This window comes from Priapulus caudatus, unplaced genomic scaffold (genome assembly GCF_000485595.1).
Source record: "Priapulus caudatus unplaced genomic scaffold, Priapulus_caudatus-5.0.1 Scaffold126, whole genome shotgun sequence".
In the NCBI taxonomy this organism is placed as follows: domain Eukaryota; kingdom Metazoa; phylum Priapulida; class Priapulimorpha; order Priapulimorphida; family Priapulidae; genus Priapulus; species Priapulus caudatus.
The window spans coordinates 295160-306620 of record NW_014577187.1 but is presented as its reverse complement, the minus strand read 5'-3'; the positions used below and the strand labels follow the sequence as shown (position 1 = coordinate 306620).

General features: G+C 40.2%; 1 protein-coding gene across 1 annotated transcript in view; it reads right to left on the bottom strand.

The window, feature by feature from the left end:
* Window positions 1–416: 416 nt before the first annotated feature.
* Window positions 417–11461, bottom strand: part of LOC106805750 (kynureninase-like) — a 23911-nt gene continuing 12866 nt past the window's right edge. Inside the window, exons 9-13 of the mRNA XM_014807465.1 lie at window positions 6897–6995; window positions 6138–6264; window positions 4176–4261; window positions 3018–3248; window positions 417–1023 (exon numbers count right to left, since the gene is read on the bottom strand). Of these exons, the coding sequence (XP_014662951.1) occupies window positions 904–1023; window positions 3018–3248; window positions 4176–4261; window positions 6138–6264; window positions 6897–6995 (663 nt within the window). The 3' untranslated portion in view covers window positions 417–903. The remainder of the gene's footprint in view (window positions 1024–3017; window positions 3249–4175; window positions 4262–6137; window positions 6265–6896; window positions 6996–11461) is intronic.

Sequence of the window (11461 nt, the reverse complement as noted above, 5' to 3'; positions counted from 1 at the left end):
AACACGTTATGAACATAGCATGATCGGAAGTTGTTGTTTTGAAAATAAATTGCATTATATTGCATTACAATTTACACAGTATACACTTCCTTCATATCTGGTTTTATCAAATTAATTCTTTTATTTTAATGTTACTAGAAACTGTTGGTCACACTATACAGCTTGCGAGTACACTATTATTTAGCAGCATTCACATAAACAGTAGCCAAGTGCATACTGTTGAATAGAATAATTATGTTATCACTCCTGCTACTCCACTTTTTACTAGACTAGAATCAGAGGTCCCAAGTTCGGAAAATCCAAGAAAGGGATCACTTGTGATAATGGTCCATCGCCGTTTTTTCGCGTTGCGCAAAAACAGGAAAAAAGTTGTGGCGGGCTGTGACCACCATTTTTTATAAAGTATACATGTAAAATAAAATGCAAATTCATGTTAATTTATTGTTTCACATTTCGCTAGAATCAAAGTACATCAAAAACCACAGCAAATTTAGTAATTTACTGATGTAAATGTTAAAATATGGCTGAAAAATGTTACGACCGGGACTCTTTACGAGACACCGGAACCAGCATGTCGCACTGGGACGATCTCGGTGAGACCGGGACACTTGGGACGTCTGCTAGAATAACCACTAATAGAATAACTAAAATTATCACTTTTAAACTGTAAACTAATTCTAATCAAGTGATGCATACATTACAACTCATGATTCTAATGCAAAAAAATACGAGCATGTAGCTTTCAGTAATATTTTCAGTTATACCAGGTTCTCAGTTGGCTAGATACTTTTTTTGTATGATATCAATTGGAAATTTATCAAAAACATGATATTAAAACTTAACAATATGCATTTTCTCCTACGTTTCACACTTGAACACTTGAAACATTTAATCAGTGAAATGTTAAAACTTTACCACCGTCATAGCATCTTTCAGCAGATGTACAAACTTGTAAACATCGTGGAATGAGTTGTACAGCACAACTGGACTCACCCGCAGGACATTCGGTTTTCGCTCGTCACACTAGAACAAAATCAAGTGTACCAAATTAAAATGCTTTCTCACAAATACTTCACACAGCATTCCAAACACCACACACAACTATCACGTGTAATGAGCCACATTCATATTGCGAATACGCTTGCTCGGTGACATAGCTTACGGCTACCAAATAGCTGCCCTACAATAATACACGACATATTTGACTGTCACAAATATGTCTACCTAATACCACCCTAACACACATTGTGTCATTAATATGTATATAACCTTACAGTCAAATTCATATTAGTTCAATTTCACTGCTGGTTACTAATAATGAAAGTGTCAATGACACTGTAGCTCACCTTGGGTGTGATAGAAGAGGGAGGGGGATATATAAAGCAAGAGTTTATATGGGAGAACTCCCATTATATAGCATATCTCCCATTATATACTCTTGATAGTGATATATGCATAAGTTTTGATGTGAAAATAAATGTTTCAGATCTGAAAGTCTGAAATCTTGACGAGAGATGGCGCTACGCCTAAATGATCGCCATTTTGGTTTGCGAATATCGCGCAAATAAAAACAATAAAATATTCCAGTCAAATTACTGTAACGAAGAATCTAAAACACAATATTACACGTATATAGGTATGATTGTAGAGTTGTTGACCAGTTAGACGAAATAAACGTAATAGGACGTTGTCATCTCTCCCATAGGAGTAACAACTGTTTTGGGGCTAGCCTTACACATTCACATATACCAAAATTTAACAAAATCGAATGAATTTAGATGGCCATTTTCATTTTTGCCAAAAAGTGGGTGTGGCTCGAAAGTAGGTCGACTGGCATGCTCCAAAATAGGAAGTTCAAATCTCTCCCTTAGGAGTAACAACTGTATTCAATTTGAAACATGTGGGTCAAACGGTTCTTGAGTTATCGTTGACCGTAGGCAGACACTGAAATGCATAGTGAAATTGCAAAAAATCTACCTAATTTGCGTAATTAAAAAAAAATCAAAACCTGTGTGATATGTTTTGGGGCCAGTCCTTATTCATTCACATACCAGAAATGAGCAAAATCCATTGAACCTAAACTGCTTTATGGCCATTTCCATTTTTGCCAAAAAGTGGACGTGGCTCGAATGTAGGTCGACTGGCGTGCTCCAAAATAGGATGTTCAAACCTCTGCCATAGGAGTAACAATTATATGCAATTTGAAACATGTGGGTCAAACGGTTCTTGAGTTATCGTTGACCGTAGCCAAATGTTGACGGATGGACGGATGGACGGAAGGACGGACGGACGACACCCCATGGCAATAGCTCATCTTGACGATGTCAAGGCGAGCTAAAAACCTCAATTAACAATGATCCGAATTGTATACCTAGTTGTTGACAATTTAAATCACAATCGGCGAATGAGGTGTAAAAGAGGTTTCAGCACTGCACATTTTCCCACGCATGCTGGGCTCATCACTTGTCTTAGAACATAAAGTGCACACATTTCTTTGCTAAACTCGTACTTTACTGTCACATGACACAGCATGTAAGATCAGGACTGGATTTCTTTTGGGGAGATTGATTAACAACATTAAGAAGTCTGGTTTGTGAGGTAATTAATGCGCAATGGAACTGAACAAATAATATGAATTTGGCAGTGTATTTATATATACTTCTAAACAATAGTCTGTCTGTTATTCTAGCATTCACCAACAGCGTGGATAGCTGTATTTTTTGTTTAAAATATATACACGTCAGGAGGATAGTGCATCACTGTCGGAGGTGAAAACGTTTTGTACCAACTTGCAAAGGTAGCGAAGCAAGAACTGTGAAGTTACTCAATTTGAAATTACGATCGTATGTACATTGTACAGACCGTATGTGTTTGATAGTCAAAAACCCACACAATGCATCGTGCTTTTCAAGATTCAAAATTTGCCCTTTAAATATTGTCATAACCACAATAAATAAATAATTATAATTATCATTCATTGCCCTTCATCGGTTACGTGCAGGAATTGAGTTACCCACCACGACAGCCCGCTTCTCCAGTTCCACCTTCACACTCTGAACAGGAATCGATAGCCAGATGGACAGCTGAGCACCTCGCTGCATTGGGTCGGACGGCGTGAGGATGCGCACGCACGAGTCGCCGTTGGCACGTGGGGGGTAGGGCAGGAGACGCTTCAGCAATAGCTCCAGGTAAGCAGTGAGCAGCAGCGACTTTTCACGTATCGCTTCCATCGACGTCATGCTGAACACCTGGAAGCAGAAGACGAATGCTAACGGTCGCGTGCACTGGGAGGTACCGAAGCTGCTAATGTCACTTTTGATATTGGCGATACGAGTATGAATTCTACCTCGAGATTAGCCACCTTGCAGCAGTCGCTCACTGTCGCAAAGGTGCGGCACATTAGAATCGTGTGACAGTGGAGTCCGTGTAACAAATTACTGCTGCCAGGGTCTATGTCTCCCTGGGTACTGCCGGAACGTACCATGGTACTATCTAATATGCCGGACCGTACCTCGCCTACTCCACTAACAAGTCTAGGGAGTTGCCTACGCCTACTCCCTAACCCTAACGCTAACCATATCAGATAGTTACCAGGGTACGTTCCGGTATACCGGCATAGGCCTGGGAGCTGGGGGGGGGGGCACTATCAGCCAAATTACTGCGTAACATTCGTGTTCCTATACTAGTGTATCTATCTGTTTGTGTTTGTCTGTTGTTCTACATATCAGCTTATCAGTCTGTCTCCCTGTCTGTCTGTCTGTTTAGCTGGGCAATTGTCTCTCTCCCAGCTAATCTATCTCTTCCATAATTGGCATAGATACTAAATAAACAATACTCTAACGTAAAATAGCACTGATAGCTAGTGGTATACTGTAATTAGTTGTATAATAAAGTAGCAAAAACAGCACAAGTACCTGGCTAAATTTTTCCTACATCTGGTGTATACTGTAGTTAGCAGCTACAATATATCAGGAATATAAACATAGGTAATAGAAAACTTCTAGCAAAATTCCTATGAAACAGAATATCTTCTATTATCTACACTCATATATATATATACACATTCAAGAGCAAATAATACCTTTTTATTTAGTAGCTCTTATAATTAGTTCAGGTATTATTTATTATATATAATGAGGAGAGATCGTATGCCAGCTCAGTCAAATATAACATACCTCCAGACTCGCATGCAAACATGCACAAAGCACTCCAGAAGGGTTGCTTACACGAAAACCATCAGGACCCGGAGATGACACCATCTCTGCAGAAAAGAAGTGCCAGCATAGTTAGCAAATGACATTAGTCAACCAGAAAGCGCAGATAAATATTACTGAAAACTACTGTGTGTCTCAGTTGTAAAATTAAAAAATCCTTCTATTGTTATATCTATCACTTTACGAACTTATATATCACATGATGATCATGACGATTTTAATGTCCTTGTAACTACTGAACTCTGTATAGTTTTTCTGGTAATATCTAAATTACTGTAAATTGAGAAGCACCTGGTTGAAATGCAAGCGTACTACCATGTTTTGCCGATAGCATAATGCATTACATGGGACAATACACCCATACCACAACACACAACCACAATACCACCACTCCACACAACTATAGCTGAAGGGGTCGTTGTCGTATCAGGCACTACATATATGTACCCGATGTACATATATGTATACACAAAGTGTACCAGACTTGTACTACAGAAGTGTACCCTAAACCTAAACCTAAACATACCTCATAAAAAAATATAAACATAATACTAAACAACCTAAAACTACCTCGGGTACATATATGTAGTACCTGATACGACAACAACCCTTTCAGCACAACTATACCTCACAATTAAAACAACAACACAATAAATTGGGTATATAACCATTATAACACAATGATATTAAAATACTAGTTGAACATATTCCAAATTCAACTGAATTTTAACTTATCCCAATTTTCAGAAACCTTTGTATGCAAAGACTCGCACACAATTGGTTACAGGAGCTAATGCCACACCTAGCTATTATTATGCACAAGTGTCTAACACATTACCCTCCCATTCTAATGACTTACAGTATAACACTGACCACAGTCGGATACAAGTATGCCCAAAAATCTGTAAAGCGATAAACATATTGTGTTTGCGGTAACCTTAAAATGGATAAACCTCGCAACAATAAGCCTATATAGACCTACTGTGAGCATACTTGCAGTGTGTAAACATCACGAAATGTTGTCATTAAGCCAGAGAAGTGCTACAACTATTGGGATTTTCAAAATTACGTACGATGTTGTTATGTCACACAGCTAGCAGTAGCACTCATAGGGTCTATGTCCCCCAGGGTACTATCGGAGGGTACCCTGGGTATGGTTCGATATATTGGAACGTACCCTGGTAACTATCTGATATAGTTAGGGTTAGGGTTAGGGTTAAGGAGTAGGCGATTCCCTAGACTCGTTAGTAGAGTAGGCGAGGTACGGTCCAGCATATTAGATAGTACCAGGGTATGTTCCGATATATCGAACTGTACCCAGGGTACCCTCCAATAGTAACCTGGGGGACATAGACACTCTCAGCAGCAGTAGCCCTACGCTAGCGCAAATAGTTCCTGGAACGAAAACACTATATTTGTTTCCTAATTGCATAAGTAATATAGATAACAATATGATTTAAACAAATTTCACAATTTTGTACTGAATAAACACATAATAATGAATTATAACTTGTTTTATCATAGAAAAGAACTGTTAACGATCGCTCCGCTGTGTCTTGATGTGTAAACATCACTGTGGTGTTACTTTCGTAAAATAAGTAATTTCGTTTAGATTTTGAGAAGAAATGTTATGAAAGTAGCAATACAAATGAGTTCTAGTGAATTTTTGCATTATAGACGAGCTCACAGTAGGTCTATATATGCATTTAGCTGCGAGGTTAAGCAATCTTAAATGATGACATAGTCACATTAGAGAGGTTCCAAGTGTCTAATGCAAGTACGATGAAAAGAAGGCACACAAAATCAAATGATGAGGCTAATCAAATAGGAGCTATTTACGTTCATACTTTTGTCCATGTAAAAACGAGATAATATGTTCAGATAAATACTGCTGGCAATGTTAACGCGACTTCATCTACGTACTGTTGTCCATGTTAAAGCGAGTTGCATGTTCGTGGCCCCACCAGCCGGTTAGCGTTGGCTTGACAGCGTGATGATGCTTCTCGTGAATAAACACGCCTGCTATACAGCCTGCGCCACTGTTCAGATACTGCAAGAATCACACAGAATATTACTACTTCACGAACAACTGAGAATTAGGCTATAATACTTGTACAGTCAAAGCTGCATATGAAGGTCACTCAACTGAAAGACTGCATATTCTTTATAGAGAGGCGTCCGTTCTATAGAACGGGCTTCACTCTACGACTGTGAGTGGAAACGCCAAGTGTCTTTTATAGACAGTTACCCATTCTATAGAGGATGGATGAGAGAGGGAGGTGACCAGTACCACAGGTTTGATAGCACAATGCCCTAATGATGCCACAGATGGTAATAGATGATTGTTTTGGTGTGTAAACGTACTATGTTACATAACTAGCTCTAAAATGTGAGACTTAGTAGAGAATATTGCTCTACTATAGTTAGTTTACCAACTTACCTGATGCTCTCATTGATGACATATTTAAGCAATGTTTTTAACAATTTCATTTTGTCAATTAAACATCAATGGCAAAAAAACGTTTCCACTAAACACTTCACAACTGAAAGAGGTCATGAGTCATACACAATGAACAATATCAATAATATCAGAGATATCAGAAATGTCAATGCATATCACACTTGACAGTTTTTTTTTCATTTTTGCAAATACGATTAATTTACATAACATGTGATACTCACTTTATAAGTGCACCACGATGCAAAGTCTACTCCCCAGTCATGTAGATGCAATGGTACATTACCTACAGCATGTGCCAAATCAAATGCAACAATGCAACCCTAAAAATATTAATAAAATGCTGTACATTTACACCATTGTGCCCGATTGCATACAACCTTAACTATTATTGCATGGAGCACTTGAAACCACTATTAAATGAAAACCAAACAATGAAAGGAACGTGTACTTCGGCACAAACCCGATTGCCAATATATTCATCTCATCTCGCGCTCAAACTAGCCCCTGTCCCAAACGTGAAACTCGAAATTCCCAAGACCCATTCAGAAATCAATTAGCCATTGACTTTAAAATCAACAGGGTCTTCACATGTGCCTTGTGTCAAGTGCACACAAACATGTTTACGTACAGAATCCCCACTACTCATAATCGAGATGTCAGTACACCCTTATAATGGCTGAGAGGGTCTATGTCCCCCAGGGTACTGCCGGAACGTAACCTGGGTACGGTCCAGTATACCGGAACGTACCCTGGTACCAGAGCATATAAATCAACATGATTTATATGCTCTGCTGGTACTATCTAATATGCCGAACCGTACCTCCGCCTACTCTACTAACGAGTCTAGGGAGTCGCCTACGCCTACTCCCTAACCCTAACCCTAACCATATCAGATAGTTACCAGGGACGTTCCGGTATACTGGACCGTACCAGGGGTACGTTCCGGCCAGCTACCCTGGGGGACAATAGGACATAATAGACCTATGAGCCTTAAAATGCCACACCTTTTTTTGCCAGCTTTCGTGATACTTTCCATGTCAAATAACTGCCAGTGTAATATTGACGCCACTAAAACATTATGATGGCTACACTGTCACCTTCTTCATTTATCCTGTCCAAGATGTCTTTGTATGAGCATGCGTCTCACCCTGCATAATTCACAACCGGCTTATTTTGTCTTATCACGCATGTATTAAATGACGATTCTCAAAGACAAAGACCCTATATAGAATAATATAGAACAAATCCTAATATCTGTATATATACATTAGCATTATCACATACAAGTCACTGTGCACTTGAGTGCAAACAGAACAAACGTATTATTCTATGTAAAATAGTAATACCATACATTATAATATAGCAAATGAATGCAAACATTACCTAGTCACACATGCATGTAAGGTTCATACAATAGAAACACGACAGTATCCTTATATATATTGGTGCCTTGTTCTATAGAGACAGTTTCACTGCATAACTGGCACTCAAGAAAACGCCAAATTGACCTTTCTATGCCTTCAAGCACGTATTCCTAGACGGTAACCGATAAACGTTTTATTGTACGAGAGAGGAACAAGACTTATATTTACCTCTCGTGGCTTAATGCCAAATCATGGCTCTTCAGATGTATTTAGCCACGGTGATTGCAGCTGAGACTCAATTATGTACTGCTAAAATATTTTACACAATTATTTTATGTATGATATAATATTCTATATTAGATTCGATACGCTTTAATCAAGAGCATATAAAGAAGCGAGAGCGTACAACGGTAAAATGCTAAAAAACATGTTGCCAGTATTAGTCGAATTAATAAAACTTTCCCCGTTTTATTTGACAATTATTTGCAGTATTATTGATCAGTTCCTACCTTGTTCATATAACAAAAACCGCATGTCCCTACGATGCCCCTACGCTGGAATAATGAGCAGTGAAATCTGGTATTTTCGCGAAAACCGACTCGAGAACAGTCAGTTACTGCGACCGTCTCTCGAAGTGTTATAACTCGGTAAACCTCGCGTGTCCGTCAATGATGACAAAATGGAATGCAATGACGTTTGTTATTGATTGCCATAGTGATGACCCCCACCTGTGCCCACTCACGCCCACCTCACGCTGGATGTATAGTAAACTCTGTAGTATGACGTGAGTCAGCGCCACTATGGCGCTACACAGCGGCGACCGGAAGCAACACACTGCCACAGTGTGGGCCGTAGACCACACGAGCGCGTCACAGTAACTGACTAATCTAGTCGGTGTTCCGCGAAAATACCAGATTTTCGCCGCTCATTACTTCAGCGATAGGGCATCGTAGGGACATGCGGTTGTGTTATACGAACGAAGTAGCGGACAGCTGATCAATAATACTGCAAAGAATCGTCAAAATAACATGGGGAAAGTTTATTAATTCGACTAATACTGCAACATGGTTTCAGCATTTTACCGTTGTACGCTCTCCTTCTTTATATGCTCTTGATTATATGAAAATGATAAAATATATAAATACGATAAATATTACATTATATTATATTTACAAATATAATTCAGTGTCGCTGTTCACACTCAATCATTCCTTTTGTGTACAGACTGGTCATGTTAAATGTGTTAAATCAAACAGATCTACCAGACTGCTATATCTGTGACTGCATATGATTTTTGGACAACTGATAATTTTACACCATATTCACATGTGTGTGCGTGCGTGCGTGTGTGTACCTGTATATAGGTGTGGGGTGTGCGTGAATTTGCATCCACTGGCACACGCACACGTGCACCCAAACGCGTACCACCTATGTACAGGTACGAAGGTACAGAACGAAATACAGAACGAACCCGTGCAGCTGTGGCGTCAGTTGTACATTTGAGAGTTGCTGTTAATATATGCAGTTAACCACATCGTCACGAACACCATAATTTATGTCGCCCTGTCCAGGTATTCTTCAGATACCAATCGGATGCTCAATACTGTACTTAATAAACAGTATTCATGATAACTTGGCGCAATTTCATAACAGTGCTGTATATCCAGAAGCTTTTACTACACAGAATCATAGAATCGTTAGAACCGTTTTTGTCTGAATATTGTTTATTGTTTGTTTCTCTGTTACGAATCTATCCTTACAATCAAGTAAATATATGCGGCTGAATTTGCTCTAAAAGTTGTTTCTACGTGTTTTTCCCCCGAGCAACGCCGGATACCCGGCTAGTATATATATACATCATGGGACAAAATTATAAAGGGGCCGCAGGCCCGATGCCCGTATTTTAAGGCTCGGGCCTGACATTTCTAATATTAGCAAGCCCGATGGGCCCATAGAAAATCCACCCCAGCATGCAAAACCGTCCCCGGCACGCCAGCGAGGATGAAAAGTTACCGCAGTATCGCTCACTTGTGTCAATTTTGTGTCCAGGCCTGTAATTTGCCTGGCGGGCCTGTAAAATCCCTTACCTACAGGCCCGGCTGGCCTGTAAATTTTCAAACTAATTTCTACCCGATACATACATATACATGACACCCCCTGCCCACCACACACATTGTCATTTTGGGACATAAGTGGAAATCTCATAATAATTAATCTACTGCCATATACCATGTGGTGTGTTGCCCTTGAGACTTTCACTTGCCCGTAGAACTACTTCAGTACGAACATATGCTGGCAGACCTGCCACAATCACTCTCTCCAATTCACTTGCCCCAGGCAACTGGCCATCTGTACACATTTCCATCGTTCATGTTAACGTAATGTTCATGCCTATGTCATATACAGTACTTCTGACAGTTAAACACTTACGTGATCTGATGGAAATGCTTGCGACTCCAGCATAATCTTATACCGACTTGACGTTGGTTTGTAAAAAGATAGCTGAAAAATAGATTACCATATTATATTACACAATTGTATGGCCTTCTAGCACTTAAGCCTCGGTCACAACGAGCCCAAGACGCATTTGTGTCACGACACGACAGAAAATTTGGGCAAATCGTAGGTCATTGGGGGTTGTCGCAAGACAGTCCTACGAAATTTTGAGCATACTGGCATCGACTTGCCGTCGTGAGGCAAAATTGAACATGCACCTTTTTTGTTCCACGATTTTTTGTGGTATCTATGTCTTCTGGTTGTCGTGAGTCTGTCCTACGACAGTCTTGCGACTGTGGTGCGATAATACGTCGTTATATAGTCGGGAGACGAACGCGCTCACGCGTCCCACGACTGTTGTGCGACAGTCGCACAACTGTAGCACGCGCATTCCACGAGTGAACCACGACCTGTTCACGTAAAAAACAGCCCCCCCCCCGACAATGCCCGACAACTCACGACTGTCGCACGACTAACTTGCGACACACCCACGACATATCTTTTTTTCTGTTGCGTCCCCATCGCCAAACCATCTTTAATGTGTCGTGGCCCTTGTGACCACTCGAAATACATTTCGGGCATGTTGCAAGATCTGGCCACGACAAATATTTTATGGGTCTACCACGACAAAATTTCGTACGATCTGTTGTGACCCGGACTTTAATGCATGTAACATGGTTTTGAAATGGCTGAGCATATAACAAAAGGTTTAATATCTCATTGTATTCTATAAACTGACATCAAAAATTCGGTATCAGGACAAATACCCCCCGGACAATTACCCCCCATGCCATTTACCCCCCGGACAATCACCCCCCGGACATTTACCCCCCGGACAATCACCACCCCCCCACGGACATTTACCCCAGGACAATTACCCCCCGGACATTTACCCCCGGACAATTACCCCGACATTTACCCCCGGA